General features: G+C 40.6%; 1 protein-coding gene across 5 annotated transcripts in view; it reads left to right on the plus strand.

Moving 5' to 3' along the window:
• Positions 1-27,481, plus strand: part of SGCD (sarcoglycan delta) — a 942,805-nt gene that overhangs the window by 553,534 nt on the left and 361,790 nt on the right. For 3 of the 5 annotated variants that reach the window (XM_086701802.1, XM_086701859.1, XM_086701932.1), the window contains one exon: positions 21,944-22,132. In XM_086701802.1, coding sequence (XP_086557928.1) covers positions 21,944-22,132 — 189 coding nt within the window. Of the gene's footprint in view, positions 1-1,384; positions 1,839-21,943; positions 22,133-27,481 lie in introns of those variants that run through there. The other 2 variants (XM_086702004.1, XM_025924257.2) reach the window with 2 other exon arrangements.

Here is a 27,481-nt window from a genome sequence, read left to right on the forward strand (position 1 = left end):
GGCCACTTTACGTGAGTTATCTCACCAAATTCCTCAACAATTCCACGAGGTAGAATCTATCATTGTTTCCATTTTATAGATGAGGAAACTGAGGTCCTTAGGGGTTAAGCAAGCTGGCCAAGATTCACAGTCAGTAAGAGAGACAAAGTTAAGACTAGACCCAGGTGAACTGATTGCAACCCTATTCCTGGGAAGGTTAGATGGCATTGCCCTTCCCCAATGATGCTGGGATGGAGAAAGCACATAGAAAATTAGTCAAAAGCCCATTTTCCAACCTCAGCTCCAGCATTAACTGTCTTTGCATCTCTGGATGAGTCATCTCATCTGTCTGGGTCTCCATTTCCCTCTACAAAATGAAGGGTAGAAACAATTTGGATTGGATGGTCTCTGGGGTTCCTTCCAACTCTGAAGTCCTCGGATTCTATAATTGCATCCTGACCGTAGAGGTGCACGTGCTCCCCTCCTCACACACATACATACACTGCTTCCCAAAGCAAAAATCTAATCCTGCTGTGATCACCCATTGCAATTTGATGCTAAATTCAAGCAAGACCCCACCAGATCCTGTTATTTACAACAGCCCCTCAGGAACACACAACACTTTCTAAAATTTGGTGAGCCTGTTCTTTAAAATAAGTTGCTAATGGGACGTGATTTTAGGACATAAAATATTAATTTAAAAAAACCCTCAAAACAGATGAGGCTTTCTCTATAAATCATCCCTTTCCTACAGTGTTACCTTGACAACTTAGCTTTGACTCTTTATAAATGGGGTTTTCAGTGTAGGAGAAGAGGGGTGTCCTCGTGGTATCTTTCAAGATTTTCTCGTGTTTGATGGTAAGAGGAAATGTCAAAAGTCGATCACGAAATCCAGCAGAATGTACACAGGACATCTTGATGGAATGTCATCCGGAAATAATCACAGGTGCACAGAATTAGGCCATATCCTGATTAAAGGTACGTTATTTTCTCGTTTCTGTTCCCTGTAACCATCACACGTCTCAAGAGCATGTGAAATGTTGCATTCCTGGACCAGCACAGTTACAGAGCAGACAGCAACTAAAATGCCTGAAAATAATTGCATTATTTTTAGTTGCAGCAGCCAAGATGCACATACTAGGATGAGGGGAGAACTCTGAAGTACTGAACCAAAATCTAGAAATGCTAAAAATACTGTTCCCCCTCCAGCAATTGAGATTTTGAGCAATGACTGAGGCAAAGGCAGGTAGGGAGATTCAATTAGAATTCGCATCTCTCAGCTGTAAATAGGCTCGTTATCAGGGCTGGCAAGAGCTCAGTGGGCTCACAGGGCTGAGCCCGGGCCTGCCAGGGGAAGAAGTTAAAGATGGGCAGTGCTGAGCAGCAGAAGACTCCTCTCTGGCATCTGGCAGCACAGAGCAGAACCTGGAGAATGGCTGAACGATCCGAATTGGTTCTAGAAGCCCTTTCCCTTGGGGTTGTGAATGTGAGCCCAGCAGACGCCACGGACGCTGTTGCAGGGGAGCGAGTCTGTGCTTGACACATGTGTTTCCCATTGATAGCTGGAGACAGACCAGTAGCTCTGAGTTGGCCTGACAAAGCCTTATTGAAGTACAGACAGAGTACGGTTTCAAAGCCGTCAGAGAAAGAACGGGAATGCTGTTCAGGAAATTCTTCAGGCATGGGCAGGGACTTGGCTGCAATTCTGCAGTTGGAAAATCTGACTGGGGCAGCTTCTGAACACAGGCTGGGCCTGCTCACGCTCGGCGGGCTGAACGACCGCCTCCTTCAGAGCCTCTCCGCTCGCTCTGGGCTTGTGGGCGATTTTCATCAGGCGCTTTGTGAAGCAGACAAGCGAGGTAGGGCACTGTTAAGTTTTTACATTTCCACGCTTCTTTTCACTTTCTCAGCCTGCTGTTTGTTTTTAAGTACTGGGAGTTTTTGGCCGGTGTGCGTGTGTGTTGCAAGTTAGAACTCCATCCCTTCAAACGTTCGGTGTGGACTTGTAATCATTTTTTTTTTTTTCCTCCCCCATAACCTCTTCAAGTTCTGATTTCCAGCAGGACTGAGACACTTTTGAAAGTTGGGATTTAGCTAGCAACACAAACGGGAAAGGAAAAGTTTGCGAATCCTTGGGCGGTCACCCTGTTCCCACCTTCTGTAACTTATCTGCGTGGAAGGACGGTTCGTTGGCACGAAAGATCATTTGAGATGAAACTATCTGTGTTCTTCACAGATAGTGAAGCTTCATGAGAGCTTTGAGAGGGGTGTTTTTAGCAGAAAATAGCTTTCATTTTAGCAAGGAATCAGAGTTGGAAGTTTCTATTTTGGATTACATTTTCAGAGTGTGGGAGCAGTTATGTGTATATGAGTTCCTGGCATCTCTTATTATTCTACGGGATTTGGGCTGTCATTAAGGAGCCCACTGATAGGTTTGCCTAGAAATATGCTGGATCAACCTTTGTAATTCTGTTTCTATAATAGTTTTCAACTATCCTGAGTTGAAAAGTTAGTGGCAGTTTTACTCTCAAAAACTACTTCTGTATTTTGGAAATAGAGACAACTAAAGGGAAACAGAAAACAGTAGTTTCTTCATAATCGTCGCTATAAGACAGACATAGGATGGGGTGAATTTTAGCTCCTTAATTGATTTTATTTTACACTTTACCGGAAAGAGTGCTTTAAAAAAAACCCAACTTTTTAAATAATCCTTCCTCATATGTATCGGCTATAATGCAGTACAGGTTTTTATACCCCACCCCGGGAAAGCTCTACCTTATACTGTGCTTAGCATTTGGAAAATACACTGTGTAATTGCACTTAAGAAACTCGTTCAGCTCAGGAAGGGCTGGACGAAATCTCACTCCAGCTTTGTGATTGCTGGCAGAGCAATTGGTGACAGCTCTTGTGCTCTCCAGAGGGTCTTGGCCAAGAGTCAAGCTGGAGAAAGAGTTGAATGAATGGATTCAGGTGCGTGTTTACTTTAGTTTTAAAATCTCTCAGTGAGGAGCTAACAGTCCAGACTGATGGGTGAATGAGGGATACAGGGCTGGAGCTCCTCATCTTCTGTGTAAGACGTCTGTGCAGGCCGACCTCTATTCTCTCGGTGGAAAGTCCGCACTCTCAGCCCTCATGTTCTCCACAGTTGTGCACTTGGAGGAAGGAATTGGGAAATGGGGGCCAGCAGGGGTTCTTACTCGAAGAGTGGCATGCAAACATTTTTTTCATCAGTCTTATCTCTGTGTTATGTTGGGTGGCGAGGGTTTGGGACGCACAAGATGTGGGACAGAAACAAATGTGCATTTGGAGTTCAGCATAGACGGTGACTACATTGGTGATTTTCCTAAGTGCCTACTGGGTGAGCAGAATGCCAGGACACATTAGGAACCGACATGAGCCATAGCCAAGCCCACTGCCAGTGAAAAAGGAGACTCAAGTGAGCTCTAATGTCATACTTGTCTAAATTTAGCCTGTGTCAAGCACTGAGCAGAGCAGGCGTGAAATGGCAGCTCCAGGTTACAGAATTTTGAACGGCAGCGCCTAAAACTTGGAAGAAACTTTATAGTTTCCCTTTTTTGGAAGTATAGGAGGGGCGAATCAAGCTCCCTTGACATTTGAAAAGAAAAAGAAGGGGTGAGAGGGTAGAGGAGAAGGAATCAGGGCAGAGGTGCAGGCAACAGGGTAGAGGAGTGGCCACTCCACACAGGGGGCAGTGAGGGCAGAGGGAGGAGACGGTGACCAGGAATGAAGCCTGCGGACTAGAAACAGCACAAACCAGCAGGCACCCATTCATTCGCTTGAAGTGTGTGCATAAACCACGGTCTCGGTGAGAATTGTTTTACCCTCTAACACGATGGGAGACCCTGGTGGCCAGTCTGCCCCGCTGTGCCTTCTGGAAGCAATCAGAAAGCACATTTTGTAAGAACGGCAACGCCCAGGGGTTCAGATTTCCCAAGCAGCGAGGGAGCAGGCTCTTAAGGCTTTATTTTTAACCCCTATTTCTTCCATCCAGAGGTATTCCCACTGGGGGTGTTGAGTGAATGGACCAGGTGCAGATGGGTGAGTGATTGTGGTGACCAGTTGGTTCTAGGCCCTGCCCACAGACACTTTGTCATAAAGACAAAGTTTTTCAGAGGAAGATAAAAGGATACATAGGCTTTATTTTGATGAATGAAATTATTTAAATTATTTTTAATTAAAAAAAAAATCTCTAAGGCCATACCTGTACCATTTATTGGTGAAAGTGTTTAATTCTACTTTCATAAGGTTAGGAGGTTCATAGAATCTTGGATTTGACCATCCGGAAGAGACCTGGGCCATCCTGTAGTGCAGAATTTCTTGAGTATGAGTAATATGGAAACACCCTATAACAGGGTGTTTGTGGGGGAAATCAATGCCCTCATTATCGACTTAATTATTTTATTGTACTGTCACATATGTACAAACCGAAAATACCCACCTAGATACTACCTCTCTGTTTTAATCATTCTTGAATAAACATAGTCCTAAAACAAAATTTTGCATTAAATACAGAGAAATATATCTCATAACATTCAGATTATGAACTTTGGTTTCTTATGTAGAACATGCATTATTGGAATTTAAAAAAAAAAATTAATGTTTATTTATTTATTTATTTATTTATTTATTTTTTTTTTTCCAACATTTATTTATTTTTGGGACAGAGAGAGACAGAGCATGAACGGGGGAGGGGCAGAGAGAGAGGGAGACACAGAATCGGAAACAGGCTCCAGGCTCTGAGCCATCAGCCCAGAGCCCGACGCGGGGCTCGAACTCACGGACCGCGAGATCGTGACCTGGCTGAAGTCGGACGCTTAACCGACTGCGCCACCCAGGCGCCCCATATTTATTTATTTTTTAAGACAGAGAGAGACAGAGCATGAACGGGGGAGGGTCAGAGAGAGGGAGACACAGAATCTGAAACAGGTTCCAGGCTCTGAACTGTCAGCACAGAGCCCGACGCGGGGCTCGAACTCATGGACCGCGAGATCACGACCTGAGCTGAAGTCGGACGCTTAACCGACTGAGCCACCCAGGCGCCCCATGGAATTTAATAAGGTTTACACCATGAATATGGGACTAACACGTACCCAGAGATTACTTTGATCCCAGCGCACTTACATTCCTATATCCTGGACAGACGCTTGATTCTTCAACAGCTGTTTTCTCTTCCCATCTACCTTCACTCTGTCCTTTTATTTGCACCTTGAAGGAATGTGCCATTTTATGTTGTGTCACATTCTTCTCCTTTCTCTCTTCATGAAAATTAGAATGGAGTCATTTGTCACCCATGCGATCACATGGTTAATACAAATACAGACACCAAAACTGTGTGGTAGTAGGCATTAGTTGTGAATCTGACCTACATTTTCTAGGACAAAATTTACACCAAATAATCACATCAAAAAAAAAAAAAAAAAAAGGAAGAATGAAAGAAAAACACAAGAACAGATTTGGTGAAGAACTCTCAGGTCTCAGGGAAGATTTGAGGATCTCTTATGGGGTCTCCACATTAAGAGATGCTGGTCCTGGCTGGTTTTGGTTCCGTGGAAGAACCTCATCAGGAATCTGGGGAAGGATGGTTCTGGAACTGGAAACACCCTCTCCATATTTCTACTGTAGCCCAGCTACTTTGACTTGTTGTCTGTATTGGGGTTTTGCAGGAGATTTCATCTGAAAAGGGAGTTCTAAGGCAGTACCCGTGAAACTTGTGTTTGGCTACAGTAATAGAAACTCTGCTCACAGAAGTCTGAAGGTATAAGGTGTTGCTTTTGGCGTGGACAGGTATAGGTCGTGCTTGGACAGTCCAGGGCTAGTGCGACAACTGAGCACTGTCCCCAGTGAACACAGCTTCCTTTCTGCTTCCCCATCTTCTTCCCTTTAGCTGACCTTCCCGTGCTCATGTCCGTGCATCATGTCTAAGTCAGGGCACAGGTGGCAGGGCATGAAGGGGAAAACACCTTTCCTCATGAGACTTTGCCCCTTTCATCAGGAAGGGATCCTGTCCCATGTAGACTTTCCCTCGCATCTCAGAATACACACCCAGAACTGGATTGTGTACCCACTGGTCCCATGCGATGATACTACCATACTGGTTACAGCCAACCATGCTTCACCCTCTGGGTATGGAGTAGGAACCCACAAATTCAGATCAAGATTTCTGCCAGATGATGAGCCTATCAGCACCTATCTATTATCAGTGAACACCAGGGAGGATGCCTGTAGGACAGGCATGGACAGTTGGGGCCACAAATGCTTAAAAACAAAAAACAAAACAACAAGAACAGCAACAACAACAACAAAACCAAATAAACAAATACATTTGAAAAACACTGCCTCAGTAATCTATTCCTTCCACTTTATGGAAGCAGACACTGAGATCCGGAAAGTGAACACTGAGATCAAAAGACTGTCTAAGGGACACAGGCAGTCTGCAACAATGGCAATGCTTCTTGTTTCTTGACTATGAGTCTGGTGTGGACTACATGTTATATGCATCGCCTCAGTAATGATAACTTAGTGATACTTTGGAAGGCAAGTCTCAAAAACAAAACAAACAAAAAGAGAGAGAAACATACTGGAATCTTAGTATTGGAAGTTTCCTCAGAAATCACCAGCCTCCATGGTTTCTCAAAACCTCCTGAATCAGAATTCCAGAGATTAGAGTTGGAGAGTCTCTATATTTTTAAAAGCTCTCTGAGTGATTCTTTTGAAGCCAGCCAGACACTGTGCACAGAACTGGGTTTGTTTAAGATGTGGTTAAGTCAGTATCCACTGCAGGGATGCCATTTATAGCATTGCTGACAGATATCAGCCACATGGGTTGGCAGTGCCTTCAATGATGGAGAACCTCTCTACTCTGCAAGGCAGCTGGGGTGTCATTTCTCACCTCAACTCTCCTCAAATTGAGCCAATGTTCATGTCTGCGCTTTGTAACCTATGCCCTTTGTCATGGGCTCTGGAGCCACATTTGAGATGGGTGATGGTACTTGGTGCAGAAGTGAGGTGGAGAAAGGGAGTAAAGATAGAAGTGGTCAGAAATCTTGGGATAGGTCCTGACTTCACTAATTGCTGGATCTCAGTTTTCCCACCTGTACAATGGGATCCGATGCCACTAGAGTGTTTTCTGTTTCTCATAATCTATCGTTTTTGGAATTCTAAAGCTCTCCCATTACTTTATGAAGGTCCAAGTCTTCCTTTCCCAAGGATGGGCATCTTGAATTATTTCATATGTCCCTCCTCTTTTCCTGTGCTATTCTCCTTACCTTTCTTGAGCACATTCTACTTAAACTCCTCTTGACAAAAATATGATTCCCTGAACTCAGTTCCAGTCATCTGCCAGGTGCATATTCCATGAACAGAACACCAAATGTCTATTAACCTAAGGGGAAGAGAGTGATTTTGTGGGAGAAGTGGCACAGTAAGAAGGAAGAGTGGGAGGTGAGATGATCTTATAGCAGAAGGAAATACACACACACACATTTAATATGGACTAAGACAGCATGAGACAGACTGGCAAAGAATGAAATAGGCAAACCAAGATAAAAAGAAGTATGGGCACAATCAGCAGAGGAAAGTTACCCTGAGTTATCCAAGTTACTTTTTCTGCGTTGCCCGAATTTCTCTCCAGATTCCACTGTGCTCTTTCACCTTTGCTGCCACACAAAGAAGTGATTGTCTTCATTATTATTTCAAATTCCAATTGCCAAGTGTGAACCACTTTATATAAAGAAGCCTTGTAATCTGTGGCCCCTGGCCTGCTGTCAGAGAGGTTTGTAGGACTTGGGGAGGAAGGTGTCACCACGGTTCACTAAGTGTATAAATCCTGTGAGATTGGCTTGCTCGAAAACCTTTGCTGGTGGCTGTCCTAACGGAGCTCCGGGTGTGTAGGTGAATGTGGAGCTAAGGCTTTATTCTTCTTTGTAACTGATAATGCAGTGGCACCTATTAACACAAGCCCAGTTTCCTGATAAAAAACTATATTGCCAGGGATTAGAAACTCCCTCCTTGTTCAGCCCACTTTCCTTTGCGAGGTGATAGGATCAGACTCTCTCATGAGCACCCTGAATTCTAAATAACATATTTCTGAACTCTTGGAAACCCTGCAGTTAGTTACCAGCTGGGGTTGAAGTACTTAGCCACGGAAACTGTACTTCTTGAGCTCAGTGAATAAATATCAGCTGTTAGCTCCTTCGTCCAAGCAAACATTAGACACCACCCTGTTGTCCTAACTCTGGTTAGGGTTGTGGTAGTGGGAGTGGCATGTTCCATGAAAGAAGACTACTTAGAACCTAGGAATAGCGGACAGGCAGAGTCACACTGTGTTCCTTTCCTTCCTGTTCTTACCTGTGGTTGTCCGCCATCATCTCTCTTGTCCTATACTCGTTCCAGCTCACTCGCTCTCTCTTTAAATTTCATTCCATTTTCCTGTTGCCAGTTCTTCTCTCTATTAAGGATGCTTCTTAATATCCTTAAGTAATGACCACGTAATGACACACATTAACTCCCAAAGTTGGCCCTGATCTTCCAAGGCTTGTGGCATCACTTCTGTTGTAGACAAAACTACACCTGGTATTTGCCAGGCCAAGGATGCGAACAGCAGATCACAGTCTAAGGGCTGGCCTAAAGGCACATTTTGGATCACCAAGTGTTTTTTTTCTTAACTGATTACAAAGGATTTAGACATTCTGAGATATTATCTATAAATCTAGATAATCTAGAAAGAGGTAAAGAAGGGTGTCACTAGTCTGGTCTCCCACAGCATGGCAGGTAGTAGGACCTGAGTTGTTCCCATTACTTTGAGAGGGTTATGTGTCCACTTTATTCACTAACCCCACCCTCCTGATCTATAGGTGTTTTCAATAGTAATCTTCCAGTAGGGTTTCTTTTCTGAACCTCAGAATATAGAAAATGATTTGAGGGACACCTAGGTGGCTCAGTTGGTTAAGTGTCTGACTCTTGATTTCAGCTCACAGTCATGAGATCAAGCCTTGCATTGGCCTCTGTGCTGGGTGCGGAACCTGCTTAAGATATGTTCTCTCTCTCTCCCTCCCCCTCCCCCTACCCCGCTCTCCTTCTCCCTTTCCCTCTCCCTGCTCCTCCCCTGCTCTGGTGCTCTTGCTCTCTCTCTCTCAAAAAAAAAAAAACAAAAAAAAGATTTGAATCACCTTTCTTTTATAGTTCTTTTAAGGGTGGTACGTAAAGTACCATTCTAGATGCATAGGAAAGAAATTAAAGCATTATGACCTTACTCTCTTAGAGGGCACTGTCGAGTAGGTCATGGGTAGGTATCTACTGAGCAAAAATGCAGTAGGACAGCATGCCTAGTGCACAGGTTTTGAAGTCAGATATTCCTTGGAGTAATCACATCATAGTATCGTACATGGAATTAAAATTTTTATTGTGCTAGGAATCAGAACAGTCACCACCTCTAGGGATGGGGATTAATTAGGAAGGGGCATAAGGGAACTTTCTAGGGTTCTGGAAACATTCCCTGCCTTGATCAGATATTGTTTACACAGATGTACAGATTTGTAAAACTTGAGCTGAATACTTAATATTTGTGTTTTTCACTGGAAGTAAATTATAGCTTAATAGATATACATATATACATATATGGAGGCATGCCAGGTACTTATCCAAGTACGTAATAACTTCACTATTATTGTTAGCGTGTTTGTTTCTGGACGCCTTGATTTAAAACAAAACAAAAAAATGTAAATACTTCCTTACATACATACAAACATACATACATACAAATAACATGACTAAGAATGAGGTAAATAGCATTTCCTTTCAGACCACAGATTTCATTGCAAATATTTGAGAGCACAGCAAAAGATCATTACCAAACACAATTGTCAAGGGAAAATCTACTGGATCAATTCTAAATTTATGGAACTATTGAATCACTATTAAAAGATGCACCTAATTTGTTGTAGCTGTTTTTCATGTGCTGTAAAAGTTTGTGGGTTCCAGAGACACAATCAAAGATGGCTTATTACCTGGGAAAGATGCCTGTACTTAAGGAACATGTACCGCAGCAACTACTGTTGCCATAGTATTTGTAGTATCGATGAATTGTCTTACAGTTCATATCCATGTTGAGAAATTCACGCTCAAACTGTCACAAAAACATGTTTTTCATTAGTCATCAGGCTGTTCTGACCAAGTAGACACTTTTGTGTGGAATCATTTAACATGAGTTAGGAGGATTGGTTTTTCAGCCAGACAATCTAAATTCAAATTCTTGCTTTAACACTCCAACTGTGTTTGGGTCGATGACTTAACCTCTCTGTTTCTCAGTTGCCTCAGCTGTAAAGTGGGGATAATAATAGTGCCTTCCTCATAATTACATGACTGTGAGAATTATATAGGTTCAGTAAAGCATCTAGAACAGTGTCTGGCACATGGTAACCATTAAACAAGCATTTGTCATCAGATTTGCATGCTTTCTTTGGGCTAGCAAACCAATGGGTTTGTTGTGATTTGCCGTTGGGTTTTGTTCCCAAGGTGTGCCTGTGGTGGTTGATGAAAGTGATGTCAAACAGCTGAAAAGACCAAAGCCCGGATCTGTGGGAAGCCTGTGGTTCTCTGGCCCACTTTGGCCTTATTTCTGACTTACTCTCTGGTCTCCCTGAACCTGGTTTTCTTCCTGTTAAATAATGATTTCAACTTTATATTGCTTGTGTCCCCTTCCAGCTTGCATCTCATTGTCCGGTCTTAAGTATTTGAGTCATGTTCATTATTATTACATGGCTTGATCCCCAAGTCACAGAAGAGTTCTAGACGCTCAACTGGGATCCTCATTACTGATTCTGGTTGGAGTCGTCACAGGGATTTAAGAAACATTGGTCTTGTATGACACAGCTGGTTTGCTGCAAAGGACTGTCACTCCTGTTAAGAAAGGTGGCCATGGGGGCACCTGGGTGGCTCAGTAGATTAAGCATCCAACTTCAGCTCAGGTTATATCTTGTGGTTTGTGAGTTCAGGCTCTGAATCTGCCTCTATGCTGTCAGCGCGGAGCCTGCTTTGGATCCTCTGTCTCCCTCTCTTCTGCCCCTCCCTCACTGTTCACATAAACATTAAAAAGTCACATTCTTTAAAAACAAAATCTGACCATAGGTGAGGCTCTGATGGGTAGATGCATGCCAAGTGCACATGTGAAAATGATACGATTAAAATTGTGGTCAGGTGTTTGAAATTATCTTTCCTCTTTAAGGGTGTTCAGTTTACATGTTCTCTTTTAGTCATCACTTTGGAGCATCAAGAACCACGTTACAATGATGTCCACGTTTTATGCACAGCCAAAGCTTCAGTGACTCTCCAGATTCCTTCAAGTCTCTTAAGATATTACCTTCTCCATGAGTTTAACCCTTCCCATGCTTTTAAGAATCGAACCTGCTCTGATTCCCCCAACCCCCATACTTCCGATCCCCCTTTTCCTGTCTTTTGATCAGGGGGAGTCCTTTACCCCTAGTACTTGTCCCCTGTAACATAAGTGTAATATACTTTGGTTTCATATTTGTTATCTGTCTCCCCCTTCACTGCCTCTCACCACTGCCGTGAGATTAGGCATCTGTGTTTCAGCTCACTGATGTATTCCAAATGCCCAGAACAGTAGCTTGGGAGGATCTGAAGGAAAACACAGACTTGTCAGGCGGTGGCCGTGCTTACGCCATTTTAAGCGCATGCGGCAGTAAGTACACAAGGATGCTAATTCTAAACACCTCATGTTACATTCAGGGAAAGGCAAGTCTTTGCCACATTCCATATGCGGTGGAAAGAACACTGGGCCTCACTCTGAGTCCAGACCCTAACCAGCATACTAATTAGAGCTGTCCTTGAGTACTTTCCTTCACTCTGTAGTACCTCAGAATCTTAATTTATGAAATGATTTTAATAATATTCACCTTCCAGGGTATTGCCAAGAATGTATTAGCTCATGTATCTAATGGTCCCTAGTACAAATATGTGTGTGTGTTTCAAAAATATATTTCCATTTAAAACTACCTTAGCTGGCACTTCATACTTCTAACTCTCAGAGATGGTGAGAAATAATGGTCGCAATTATACTGAAATATCTTCCAGTTGATCAGAAATAAACCTTTTGAATGTAAGTATAAGGCATATTATACATTGGAAGAGAACTTTGGTAATATCTATAAGAAACACTGTCCCCTCCCCCCACCCCCACTCCCCACACATACGCAGCTTGACCTAGCAATTCAATTTCTCAGGACTTCTCTGAGGCACATTTGGACATAGATGAAACATGCATGCTACGTTACTGGGGCTTTAAATAACATTCATATACAGGAGACTTGAATATTTAATCTCTAAGCCCAGTCTTTCCTCTGAATTCCAGACTCCTTTCAAAGTGCCTTTGGGACTCCACCCCCATGGATTCTTCTATGCATTTCAGAATCAACTTGACCTCTCTCTCTCCCCTCTGTACACTCCATCCACCACCTGCCGGCGAGCCCACTATTCTCCTAGTGTTCCCCAACATGACGAATGGTACCATCCTTCACCCAGCTACTCACACCAGACCCTTGGCATTCCCCAGCTCCTCTCCTTTTCTTACCCTCACCCTGTGTCTCTGGAAGCAGCAAATGCTGTTAGCTCTACTTTCCAAAAAGACTTGAAATACAGTCATACCTCACCAACTTCTCTCTCACCGCTGCTCCAGTCTGGGCTACTGCCCCCACCAGCCCCTGAGCAATAGCAGTAATCACAGGTGCCTGGTTTCTCTATCTGCATTCTTGTTGCAGTACTCTCTTCCTTACAGATCCCGAAGCAAAGATCGGACCCTCTTCCTCTGATGCCTCGGTTCTCAGATAGTTAACAGCATAATCAGTACCCTCCTTAGGATTTTCACAGTGGCTTATAAGACCCAGTGTGCACCCCTCTGCCTGCACTCCCAAATTGGTTCTCAAACACTTTCCCTCTTCTTTGCTCTGGTCTAGCCACACTGTCCTTCAAACTTGCCCATTGAATTCCCACCTCAGTGCCTTTGCATGTGCTTATACTGTTTCCTCTGACCAGAGTGCTTCCCCCAGATGTCTTCATGCTTTGCTCTCTCACTTGATGCTTTTGTCACAAATCTTTCCACTATAGAGTTTTTTCCTGACCATCCTTGAGACAAGAGGCTCCCGCTCATTATCCTTTCCTCCTGCTTTCTTTCTTTCGTTCTTTTTTTTTTTTTTTCTTCCTAAGCCGCCTTCTCAAGGATAAGTTTAAAATTTCATTTTGGTTTGTTTATCTGTTGATTGTTTTCCCCACTAGAATGGAAGGTCCAAGAAACAGGGCATCTTTTTACTGCTAATGTCATGAGAATCCCTGATAAGTACTTATTTGTTAAAATAAGCCTTGGTGACAGAAAATTATTGGAAACAACCCCAATGCTCATAACTAACATGTTGGCTAGGTAAAATATCATGTATCCATATAATTTCAAACTGTTTAACTTAAAAAATACAAATTTATGTATATTTTCATGGGACTATCCCTTGGCTATATTAAGTTGGATTCAGAATCTAACCAAGTTAGATTCAGAACAATAAAGAGCCTTAAATATGCCATTCTTTGTGTAAAAAGGGAAAATTTAAACGTGTGTACATATTGAATAAAGCTTGCATATTTATTCAAAATTTCTATAAAGATAAAAAAACTAGTAATAGTCACTTCTGTGGAGGGAAACTGGAAGTGTGAACAACAACAAAAGAAGGTTTTAAATGTGTACTCTTAAGCTTTTTTTAAAAACATACACTCGTCTAGTTTTTTTTCAGTAAAAATTGTTCAACACTTACATATTCCAATTCTTAGAAAACTAAACTGTGGAATACCTAACTTTTAAATTAATCCACATACGTGTTTAAACAGAAGATGCCATTCTTAGACTGTTTCACATAAACAAGCATTTGTTCTTACAGATGAATTTTTATAAGAAAAGTGCTGATTGTTAAATCACAACCGAAAGTGATGAGTTTGTTACAATTGTCTAAATTGTGCCAAATATTAACAAACCAAGACTAATGTGCTATCTGGATGGCTGATGGAAAACAACCCTGGAAAGCAGATAGTTTGAAATCAGAGACCTCAAAATTAACATGGCTAATGGAAAACTATTTTCGTGCCAAGATAATCCAAAATGACTGTGATTTCACACAAACCCTAGATACTGTGATGCAGCTGTGGGGGAATGCAGTCCTGCTATTTACATAAACTGGTTAGATTCGTACACAGTGATGTGATTCATGTTTACTTGTAAATGTACTGGAGATATTAACATGCAGCATCATTATCAACAAACCCTAGCTCCCGTGATTTGTCTTATTGGTCTTATTTCTAAATAAGATGGTAGTTATTCATTGGGCCATTTTAAGTCATTACTCCTTTTCATAACTTACAAGGTGTCCAGGTGGGCCAGAGTCTCTGTCTGCAAACTAGTCTGTCCACTGAGCTCATTCAGCACCAGCTTTGCCACCAACCCTGCTTAATTTAAACAGGCTGTTATGGCCAGAATGCTTGCTGTGTCTTCTGTTGAAAAATGTGTTCTCCTTTTTAATTGTCCCTTTGTCAGAATGGCCTTCCATGATCAGAGTGGATCACTCTCCATCCTCTCCTAAGGAACCCTCTTCATTTCCTTCTTAACACCTAACTTAGATCTAATGGCTTAATCTGTTGGCAAGAGTATTGTCCATCTCTCCCATGAAAGTACAAGCTTGAAGAAAGCAGAAATACGATCCTCCTCCTTCATTTGAAGACCTACGTATCTCTAGGACCTGCTGTGGTACTTGGAACTTAGTGGCCAAAATATTTTTTCTTGCTGAAAAAATAGATTGTGATTGGGAATTCCCTTTGAAGGCCAGGTCCGTGCTCTGCCGTGTTTCTTCCCTCTTATGCGTAACTTTACAGACTTGCACTCCTTGGCATCCCTATAAATTCCCTTATGGAACAAGATATTTATAAAGCCTAGTGGGCAGAAGAGTCTGGCAAGCAGGAGTGAAATGCATGCCAGTACCTCCTTGTTCTCAACTCTACCTTGTTAGTAGAGCAGATCATAGTCTAAAATTTTACAGGCCCAAAAGAAAAATCATCAGGAAACTCTGTGGCCTTATATGTGTCTTTAGAAAGTTTACTAGTTATTTTAAAACCAGCTCTCAAAACATAATGCATTTCTCCATAGCAGATTGATAATGCAGATGCTCTAACTATTCTCTAGGTATCTCTTTTATTTGGGGAGAGAAAAGGACAACATTTGTTCTTCTCCTGAAGAAGATCTCTGTGGAAATAAAAACACTGAGCACAGACAAATGAGGACTTACAGCAGTATTAGATTCGAATATGTACTCAGCCTCACAAAGTATGCCAGCTGTATGGGTTTCTGCCCCAGGACCTTCCATCCACCTTATAGCAACTGATGAAATCTAAGAACTGGGGCAGTTTGAGATTGGCTAGTAGCTATTTGGTGTCAGTTAGATTGAGGAAGGGAAGTCAACATGTATGAAATGTATGATCACTTGAGTATGATCATCTTTCCGTGTTAGGATGTCAAAGGTTTGTCAAAGAAGTGGGGCTCATCACTCTGAAGCTTAGTGTTGGTGACCTTAAGCTGAACATATAATTCAGCTTCCTCGGGAGCAATAGCTACAGGGTTCAGGGGCCAGCTAGTCTGGCCTGACTTAAAGGTCTTTGTAATGATTTCACCATAAACTTGGGATTTGTACAAATCCTCCAGTGGCTCCTATGACTGGTGTTGGGCATTTGTGAGTCCATTCAGAAAAGCTTCATGGCTATCAGAAAGTCACTAAGCTATTGGTGATGGCTGCAATGGCAACAGGGAAACAAATAGGGCTATACACCCTAAGAAGAGGTCTTGTGAAAGGATACTGTCCTGAAGGCTGACAAATTAGGATCAGGCCTTGATTCTCTAGTGTTATGTGATCCCAGGTAAGAATGTTTGAATGTGTGAGACCATGAGACTGCAGCTTTCAAAACCATGCTTTAGTAATATGTGCATCCAAAATGACCTCTTTTGGAAACTCAGCATCTATTATATGTAGCAGCTACTTAATTAACCCGTGATGATATTTGGTTATTATATTATGGTATGACCTTGACTCTATGTAGTTCCTTCCTATCTAAGGGCAAAACAACAGTAAGTTCCACTATATTCATTCTATGAGAAATACAATTCCCTTGCATTTTGTGCGCAAGGCATAGATGATCTATAAGTCAACTGGATTTGTTTATAAACAAATGAACACTGAAAATGGGCTCATAAAGGAATAGAATAATGCTTTAGATCTAAGCCTACTTTTGACATCAGTATAATCACATGTGTATTTGGAAAGGGAGTCAAATTGTGTAAATTTACTTTCTTTTACTTGTGATCTTATAGATTTGTGTTACTGGAGGATGTGCATTGGTTATGTTGTTTTGGCTTCATTTTCATTGAATAAGTGTATGCATGTACGCACATGTACACACACATATTTTATATAATTACATACACACATAAACATACCGTTGTTTAGGTGCTCCTGGAGTTAAAAGTTTTACATACTTAAAAGCATTTAGGATACATTCAGAGAGATTACACATATCACTGTAAAATATGTTGTGTAACAATTAAAGAGGTTCCCAAAGACTGATGGAAAGTCCTAGTCTTATGATTCTCGAGAAGACGGTATTGGGATAGAGGGACCCCTTTTTAAAATTCACATGCGCGGTACAATAGATATAGATGCATGTAAGCTGAGATCTCTTTCTCATGGCAGAAAAGATACCTGCACGTTTAAAAACCAAGACCCCAAAGGTTGTAAAGAGCATAATATTCAGTATCCTGCTGAAAGAGGATGGTGGAAATGGAAGCACCAGTGTAGGAAAGCAGTGAAAATGAAGGATGACACAGTAAAAAAATATGACTCTTTCTCTCTCCCTCTCCCTCCCTCTCTCTCTGTCTATACACACACACACACACATATACATACACATATATGTATATATATATTTTTTACTCTGCCAGCCTTCATATTTATATATGTATATTTATATATAGTCTATATAGACATAGGAGGAAAATGGGTGAGCCAATGACTGGGCCAGGGATGTATCTCTATGTTAGGTCTAAATTCATGTTCTCAAAGCATGGTCTCTGAGCCACATCTATCAAAATCATTTGGTGCTTGTTAATAAACACAGGTTCCTGAGATGCCCTACTGAATTAGGGCATAAATGCACCTAGGAATGTGCATTTCATCAATTACCCTGGAGTGGTTCTTATCCACTGCGAAGTCCAAAAGTCACTCCTAATGGAAGACCGATAACAGTGCCTTGCAGTGTGTTCAGCTAAGCAGTGATGTCCCACAGTGGTGTCCCACTGAGGGCTTGCCGTATGCCTAGGGTCCTTTATGGCAGGGGCTAGGGGAGGATCCAGGTTTTGTGAGGCCTGAAGCCTAAATAATTTGGGGGGATGTTTTAATGGGAAAAATAAACTAAAAAAATATAAATACAAAAAAATTAAAAACATGAATATGTTTAGGGTGAGAAAAGAAATCATTAATTTTTAAAAGACCTATCATAAAATCCAGAAAAATGATATTGTTAATAATTAACTGACATACGTTTTCCATACTTTTTGGTTGCATAGCCGTAGATTGCCTCTTCATATGACAGCTGTTTAGCACTATCACTTTCTTGTATAGACAATAGAAAGATCGTTGCTTCCTATGGCAATTTCAACAGAACTGAGATTTTATTACTGCTGATGGTGATGTGTAAAGCATGCAACTTTACAAACAGAATATAAACACACAGTGCACATAACCTGCAAACGTTAAGAATTCTGGTTCATTCTATTTTCCATGATTCCCATAAAAAATAAAAACGGTATGGAGCACCTATAATTTTATATGCTGAATTGGATATATTCTTGTCAAGAGAGAATTTCTGTTTTGACTAAGTGTCAGTGAGAATTGGATCTCACTTGAAATTTTACATATCTAATGATTGAAAAAAAAAAGTCCAGCTGGCATCTGGCTCTTTACTACCCAGATATTTCTGGTGCTGGCCATCACAGGATACGTTTACATCACAAGGTGTACTTGGGTTCTTTACCTTCATGACACCATACTCGGTGAGTTGGCACCAAGGGTGGAAGAAGAATTTCTGGAAGACATTGCTACATGAGGAGGACTAGAAATAATGTACCCTCTACAAGGAAGTGTCTGCAAATGACGTAAATACTTATTACTGTACCCAAACCATATGAACCCCCAATTCACCTTCCTGTTAATTGGACCTCCAAACTTAATGTAAATCCTCCAAAGCCACCCAACCTAAAGGGAATTTGAAAAATACACAGTCTTAACTAGTTGTAATTAAAACATCTTAACTTTAGCCCATTTAACAAAAATTGTATGGTGCTATTAATGTATTACTAGGGTGCCTCCCAGAGTCATGAAAGGAACCTGGACAAGAGAGGACTTGAAACTTGATTCCCTGGAAGGATTTCTCCTGGGGAGGATCAAGAAGAAACACAGATTGGAGACTATCTTTCTTTTTATATTTTTATCATCTCAACATGTTTCAGTTTTTGACTAGAAAAATTAGTGTACTCAGCATATCTAAATTTTCCCTTTCTCGGCAGGATTATTGGTAACAGATGTATGCATTTCCTTATGTTTGGTTGGCTTTGCTTCCTGTTGTAACCATTCATACAAAATTGCTCACTCCCTTCCCTGTTCTTTCCTTCTTCCCTTACCATCTGAGTTGCAAACTGGAGTATTCTGTTTTACGTGGCTTATTTAAGTAGGCAGTTGGTGTGGTAGAGATTTAAGAGCCCTCGTTACGTACAGAATAGGCCACTACATCATTCATGAGGGGTCCGAATTCTGATCCCCACTCAGCCTTTAATTTGTTGTGTGACTTGAAAGAGAACTACTTCTCCTTCCTGGCTTCAAGCTCCTCAGCTAGTCAGTAAACATGGTGGTCAATACCAGTGGTCCCTAGGAGCGCAAGAGTCCTGCCAAGCCCTCAGAGAAGCTCTGCTTTTTTACTGTTGCGTATTCTAGAATTTGTTGCAATCTTTTTCTCTTGCAGTGGTCATACTATTAAAAAATATATTGAAGGCCAGTTTTTAGAGAAGTAATCCCAAATGCTTGGAACAGCCTAGGGAGTTTTTTTAATTAATTAATTAATTAATTTTATTTATTTATTTATTTATTTTTTTTAAGCAATTATAACTCCATCATAGAGCTCAGAACTTGTATTTGTTAAAAGTTTGTTTTTGAGCCTGATGCATAGTCAAGGCTGAGGGAGGATTATTCTGGACAAGTGGTATGCAACCTTGTCTATACCAAATTACATGGGACACTTTAAAAATGCTGATGCCTGAGTCCTATCTTTGTGATTATTATTTATAGACACCTATTATTTAATAGGTGTTTTTAAAGCCTCCATAGCTATCTGATATGTATCCAGGATTGAGAAACCCTAATAGAGACAGTCACTGCATTTCGTCAAGGTATAACAATCTTTGTGTGAAAAAAAAAGTCACAAGTGTGATATCCGTATCTCTAGAGTCTTCTAAATATTTATTGAACATGTTGTTTCCACTTTATAGCTAAATTACGTAATTCCCACATTGGTTGTGGCAAATGTCAAAGAAAAAGCAGCTGGTGTGGTGGCAATATGTCTAGCTTCTGTACTCTTATTTCTCATTGTTCATCATACCTACTAGAGTCCAGTACAGTTATTCTTGTCCTTGCCCTGCTATAAGCCCTGTATTCCTGCACAAGTTGGTCAACTCTAGGCTTAAATCAGCTCATTCATAAAATTAGTTCATTGGAGTTAAAGGACCTTGCAGATACGATTTTACAATTATGTGATCATTTCTTTAATTTATAGAATATGTTTTAATAGGAAATAAAGGCGTAATTTCCTTCAAACTTATAAGACATTCTTTCTCCTTCTAAGGGATCTTGGTGTGTAAAAGAGTTAACGAGAAATGACTTTGTTGCATTTCTATGTTGTTACAATACAGCCCTGATCTATAGAATTATAAGGAGCTGAGTTATGAAATGGAGATCCTCTTGTAGCATAAATTTCACTGCTTGGTTGGGAACCCAGCGCTTTGGAAGCCTAAGTGAAAATGTGCAGGGATACTAAAAATTAATTTTCCTGTGGTGTTGGACTTAAGCTTCTATACACTCCCAGATGGCAGAGGATTTCATATTAGATGGGAAATCATTCATTTGTCATTTATGTATTTGTTTTTTCACTCATTCATTCCATACACATATATTTAAATAAATATTTATATTAGGACCTGATTTTGGCGCTAGGATAGTGTCCAAAACAAGACAGATGTCATGTAGGACTTCATTGAGCATTTCCGTTGATCATAAATAAGAATTCACTAGGCTTTTCAGAATACCAGTGATGTTTAAAGGCCTTGAGTTCTCAAGGGGATTTTTAGATTTTATGTGTACATTTTAATGATTATCTAAAAACTATAAAGTAATCATATCCCAGCCCATCTGGAAGATGAATTAATAACCAATGATGTGATTTCAGAGCCCACGTTTTGTTTGTCACCATGGTCACTTTGGTACTGCATACAACACATTTCATTGATCTTGACCAAGATGAAAATAAAAAGAGGCAAGCTTTATTCTTAGGGAATGGAGTATGCTTACGTGAAGGGCAAATGAAGTAAAAAATCCCAAAAGAAAGGTTGTGCAAGTATTTGAATAGAGAAAAACAGTAGGGGCCATTTTGTCACATGGCTCATGGCAGAATAGGGATGATAGACTCAGAAGATGCTGTGCTAAAGTCCTTGGTACCACATTATGTCACTTAGTTTTAGGAAATCATCAACCTTTGTAGAAGTCAGTTATTGTCCATTTTGATTGACACACATTGGTTGATTTGTTCGTATTTAATTTTAAATTCAGTTTTGGTTTTAGAATTTTATTGAAATAAGTTTACTTAGATTTGTGTTGATACTTAAGCAGTGGTGGTAGGAGAAAGATCTTTTGTGTCAACAGCGGGGTTTAAGGAAAGCTTCCTTACTTTAAGGAGGATTAATATATTACTTAACTTTGACAAATATTTTTCTAACTTATCTCACTGTGCTGTAATCACTACTTAATGAGTTCTTTCCTCCCATTAACCTGCGAGCTCCTGGAAGGCATTTTCACACCTTCCTTGACTTTGAGCCTCTTTAATGTTTATTAAATAAGTGAATTGATTGATCACAATTGGAATCCTGTAACTCCTAAGGACTAATTCATCACGTAATGAGGTTACTGTTAAGGGAGGCATTTAAGCACCAGCTACCATTTGAAGATTTCTGAGTCCGGTGGGGCTTAATCTATGCCCATCAGCATCACTTTGAACTCTGAAATAGGGAGAAGATAAAAATTGTTACTTTTCCCCGACTTTTTGGCAGTACAGAATGACTGCATTTGAGACCATTTAGCACCCCCCACACACACCAAATAAATTAGTTGAATAGCATTTATTATACCACCGCGATGAACTGTTGGGGTTCATTTATTTTCTCAGACAAATTCTAAATTTTGCCCTCAGGACTTTGGTAGGCGGTTGAGCATCTCCCTCACGAAGAGGTTGGAATTCTAAGAATCATTTGGAAAATGGCTTCCTAAGGGTCTCTTCCTCCCAGGGTATGCGCACCTGTGGATGTCTCGGTATATACATCATGAGAGATGACTGTGTAAAATGAGGGGACTAACACAGTGTCCAGAGGAGATACTTTTGTCCAGGGGAAACTGACTTTTGGAGTTGTCAGGAGGATGGAAACGTACAGACGGCAGCCAGCCATATCTCTTCATCAGCTGATTTTTTTTCTTTTTTTTTTTCTTCCTCTCAGCAGTTTAACGTGAGTGCGTCTCTCTTGCCTTGTCTATTTCAGATGCCTCAGGAACAGTACACACACCACCGGAGCTCCATGCCCAGCTCTGAGGGGCCACAAGTATACAAGGTGGGCATTTATGGCTGGCGGAAAAGATGCCTGTATTTCTTTGTCCTACTCCTGATGATTTTAATACTGGTGAACTTGGCCATGACCATCTGGATTCTCAAAGTCATGAACTTCACAATCGTAAGTAAAAACACATGTTTCTTCAGCCCTTCTTGGGGGAAGGGAAGGGAACGTGTGGACAAAGAAAAAGGAATGTGGAAAAGTAGTGGTAGTAGGATTCAAAAGATCTTGTAGCCTGGCATTTGGTTAAAAGTATTTCTGTTCACATTACTTTTGGGGATCCACCTCTATCTCATCTCTAGTTCCCAAAGGCTGGTAATTCGATTTGGAGGCATTTCCCTCCTTTACAGTCTCTCATATGGTTTCCCTTCATTTTGATAACCGTGTCTGTGTATCCTGTAGTTTCTAAGCCCTCTGAGTAAATAATGCAGGAAGAAATATGGGAAAAATTCAAAGTACTAAGTTTTCCCAAAGTTTAGTAGTGATTGTGAAAGATTTTGTGAAGTGGAGGGTAGAAATATCTGAGTAAAATGAGGCTTTGTGAATTAGTTAAGAGTTTTAACGGTCTGTATATGCCGGCTAGCTCATTACTATGTTTAATTGAGATTCTCCTTGATTTTTAGAAGGGCGATTCTCTTTGCCGTTGCCAGAGCAGGATGGAAATGAGAGCAGAGCCATGTTTCATTTTTTTGTAGTAAAAATTGTGTTTATGCTTCTTTGAAGAAATTCTTGCTATAGGTACTTAAGGGTACTATACACATTGAACATTTACTTGTTGAAGTTCAAATGAAAAGAAAATCCTGGAAATACGATTTCTGGAGTCATTCTGCGGGTTTTTTTTCCCCTTTAGATTTCCTAGAGATTCTGGCATTGTAAGTACTTTCACTTTTAGTGAAAGCCTAGTGGATAGTAATCTGCTGCCTTGAGATTACTTTCCTTTCTTGTGATGTCAAAAGCAAATAATTAGATTGGCCATAAAAATAAATCCTATTGTATAGAGCAATGTGACCATATTACAGTAAGTTACCAGTGAGATTTTCATGTGAAAATCCCAAATAAGATAGTGGATTTTTGCCTTTTCTGGATTATAAAGTTTATTTTTATCCTTAACACACAGTGCAGAGGCATGCTTCCCTGCCTTTTCGGGGGAAGTATCTTCTGTTTGGGCTACTTTTCTCCATCTGCCTGATGCTCCTATAGCTGCCTGGGAAAACCCTGGATCCTCCTGTAACTCCATTTCTCTGTTTCTTATTACACTCATTACCCAAGATAAGAATTTTTGTCTGTACTTCCCAGACAGACTCCCTTTGAGAAGACTGAGTGCTGAATCTTTTTAGAGATTATGGTTCTAAGAGGTATCCAGGATCCCTTTGGTCCTATGTCCAAGTGACCACAATTGCCATTTGTTGATGTGCATGTTCTGTGATGTTTTTATTTTATAATTCATGAACTTACAAAGTGGAGAAACGTTTGTTTTGCAGTGTTAAATAAGACTGAGGCTAGGGCAGTAGAATGGAGAATAAAGATGGAAAAGACATTTAAAAGATGGTGTTGAATAAATACCTCAACTACTGGTTGGATGTAGAAGACAAAGGGTTGGAAGATATTCTGGAACATTCTCAGGTTCTCGCTGGTGAGATAGTTGGATGGTGGGGGGTCCAAGAGCAAGATAGAATTGATTACTTTCCCATTGGAACCTAGCTGGAACTCATGTACCCCCTAACCCCCTATTTCTGTGTTTTTTACCTAATCTCTTATGAAGTTAATTTCTAGAACCTGAAAGATTTTGGGGTGAATGTGGTGGAGGATATGAACTCAAATCTTTAAAACTGGCATCATACACATATGGCTTCTGGAGTGTGTTTTATTTGGCAAGCTTAATAGGGAAAGGTATATGTAAATGTATATTGAGTGACAATTCACTTTGATTGTATGTGAGCTTGGGGAGCAATATGACAGTAAGGTAATAATCTATTTGAAATAGGCTATTTCCTGTAGTTAACTAAATTGATTGCCAAAGTTGAGAGTTCTTAAAGCTTTACCAAACCAAGTACTTACTGAGTTGAGAATAATGCCATTATTAGCCATAATTGGTGCTTTATAATAGTAATGCATTTGAGCATATAAAGCTGAAGTGTCAGAAAATTGATCTTTCCCTGCAAGTTAAAAGCATATTTTTCCATCAATCACAGTATAAAACCTATTCTTTTAGAATTATCATTCTATTCCACAAATAGTAATTTACTGACAGTGAAGATCGTGAGAAAGAGTAAGGTATTAACCAATTTTATATTGGAGAATGTGGGGTGAAAGAGCAAAGGGAATCAGTGGGATAAGAGTCAAGCATTTTATGCATGGATTTTAAAATATCATCAACAGAAAAGAGTGATTATTTTGTACGTCTAAAATGTTCAATAATTTGCAACTTGGGAAAGTTGAAAGTATAATCAAACCTTCTGAGTAAGAATGAACCAAGAGAATGATGTCATATGAAGGTTTTTCTGGGATTTGGCAATTTATCTAAGATTGGATATCCAGAATTTTACTCTGTAGTCAGACTTCTATGCCATCCCCAAGGATATATGCTGCAAGAACCCTTCCGTTAGAGCAATCTGGACAAACATCTAACCAAGTTTTCTTGATCCCAGATGTAAATCAGAAGACAAGTGGTTTTGCTCTCCTATGCTCTTAGCAGAATATTCTGATGTTCGTTATAAGGCAGGTGGGCAAGGTTACACTTGTATTCTCAGTTTTCCCCTCCATGGAAGAGTGTATGGCTTACCAATACTGTGACCTATAAGTCAAACTATCCTAGTTCATCGCACACTGTGCTGCCCAAGGGAACTGCTATTTACTACACATTTATTCTTTTAGTTCATTCTGTTAGTCACTGTGCTTGGCCCTTAAAATATATATCTCATTTAATTCTCACAACAACTATAAATTAGGTATTATCTCCATTTTAATAAAAAAATGCTCAGAGAAGTTAAGTGACATGTTGGAAGACACACAGCTAAGATGTAAAAGAGCTAGTGTTTGCCTTCAAAGCCCAACCCTTTCCACTACACTGAACCTCCTCCTTCTTTTTTTTTTTAATATGAGATTTATTGTCAAATTGGTTTCCATACAACACCCAGTGCTCATCCCAACAGGTGCCCTCCTCAATGCTCATCACCCACCCTCCCCTCCCTCCCATCCCCCATCAACCCTCAGTTTATTCTCAGTTTTTAAGAGTCTCTCATGAACCTCCTCCAATTGCGCTAGTGATCTGGCTCTTCAACAAAACTCTAAAGCTGGCAAAATGGGCACTATCTTTGTTGCCTACCCTATCTCATCTGAACCACAAACGTCCCTCCCATCTGAGATAGCCATTGGTGTTTGCTGTGCCAAGTAGTTCCCTGATAGTTGTGAATGTTCAGTCCTCATCTTCTTTCTCTTGGCACTGTCTCTTATGACCCTCGCCCTCCACTGTCTCAACCTTCTGATTTATCCCCTTGTTGTATTCATGTAAACATTTAATATAAACTTAATGATTTCTGTGTCATAGGTTGACATGGAGACTCAGTGAGTTCATTTGTGTTAAGCATTTATGGCAGCCTCTGACCCACAGAAAGGCTCAATATTGGCAACAGAAAGTCGTGAGAGACCCTACATTATAGTGGAGTGGTTAAGGGCTCACACACTCTGGAGAGAGATGCTCTAGATACAGATCTGGCTTCTGTTTCTTACTTTGTCAGGTTCCTCGGCCTTCTGTGCTGCAGTTTCCTGGGAGTAAGAGCCCCTACCTCTTCATAGGATTCTTGTGAATAATACATGAGGTGATGAGTCCAAGCTATTTAGAATGGAGCTTGGCACATGTTAAGTTATGGTAGCAGTTGCTATCACCATCAACATCATAACTTTTTGAAGGCTTATTTTGTGCCAGGCACTGTACTGTTGTAATTTGTAAGTATTACCTAACTTAACCCTTCTGTGAATAGATGATAATAGGGTACCAACTTCACAAGGTGGTAGCTTGATCTGTCATCACACAGCTCTAAGGCGGCAGAGTAAAGATTTGAATCCAAGCAGTCTGCCTCTGGAACCTGGTCTGTTAGCCAATGTGGGGTAACACAAAAAGTTCTAGCATGAGGGGGATCCTGGCTGGCTCAGTTGGTGGAGCAGGGGACTCTTGATCTCATGGTTATAAGTTCAAGCCCCACGTTGGGTGAAGAGATGATTACTTTAAAAAGTAGGAGAGCACCTGGGTGGCTCAGTCAAGCATCGGACTTTTGATCTCAGCTCAAGTCTTGATCTCAGGGTTGTGAGTTCGGGCCCCACTTAAGACTCCATGTTGGGCATGGAGCCTACTTAGATAATAATAATTAAAAATAATAATAAAAAAATCTTAACATGAATGTCAGGGAACTAGATGCCTAGCCGGCAATGAACTACATCACTTCCCCCCTCCCCCGAGACTCAGTATAGAAATGAATGCATTGAAGTAGGTATCTATAAGACCATAGGTATCTTTCTGTTAGAACACTGTGGTTTTGTCTTTTGGATTTTGCCTTGACCATGTGTGATCTCATTCTGTAGAAGACTGCTGCTACTGCCAGTACATTCTAACAACCCAGTCCAAATAATGTGGCTCTGAAGACCTCCCAAAATACTCAGTATTGATCATCTAAAATATCATTTAGCAGAAGTGGTTAGTAAGTGATAAAATTTAAAAGGTTTGGGAATTATGAATAGATGGCCTGATCTCTTAGCACAATTGAGTATGAAATCATTCATTGTTAGACAAAATAAAAAGCTTAGGAGTCACCTCATCAGACCTCCTCATTTTGCAGATGATGGAACCAAAGTGGAGAGTGAGGTTGCCTGACCCAGCTGCATTGCCCTAACCATGCCAGGGAACTTCCCAGGAGCAGGGATTATGTTCTATTTATCTTTGTAACCTCAACCCGGTTCCAGTACCCAGTCAGCTTTCAGTATGTGCTTGTCAAATTTAAATTGCCTTTGTGCCGATACATGCACAAGATACTGGATGTCCAGTACCTGGTCAGTGCAGGTCACTTGGTAGGTCCTCAGTAAATTATAGTTTTCTATACCTTGTTTAATAGATACCTTAACTTATATTTCTCTTTTCCTTCATTAAAATGATAAAAGTCAAACCATTTTATACATGGTTATATAAGAAATGAAATGTCTATTTGTTTAATAGAAACTCAGAACTTAATATTTTTCCCATATAATCTTCATAAACACCCTATGAGTTTGGCACCACTTTTCCCCTGTTTTACAGGTAGGGGAGCAGAGAGTCCAAGAAGTATGATAACTTGCCCCAAGGTCATGCTGTCAGTAAGCCATGAAGCTGGGGTTGGGTCACAGGGAGTCTGGCTTTCGAGCCCATACTCTTAATCAGGACACTACACTGTCCATTTTCCAAGTGCTATTTTTCATGAAGACAAATTGAATTTGTTCAGT

This window comes from Puma concolor, chromosome A1 (genome assembly GCF_028749965.1).
Source record: "Puma concolor isolate L17-30 chromosome A1, mPumCon1.1.hap2, whole genome shotgun sequence".
Taxonomy (NCBI): Eukaryota; Metazoa; Chordata; class Mammalia; order Carnivora; family Felidae; genus Puma; species Puma concolor.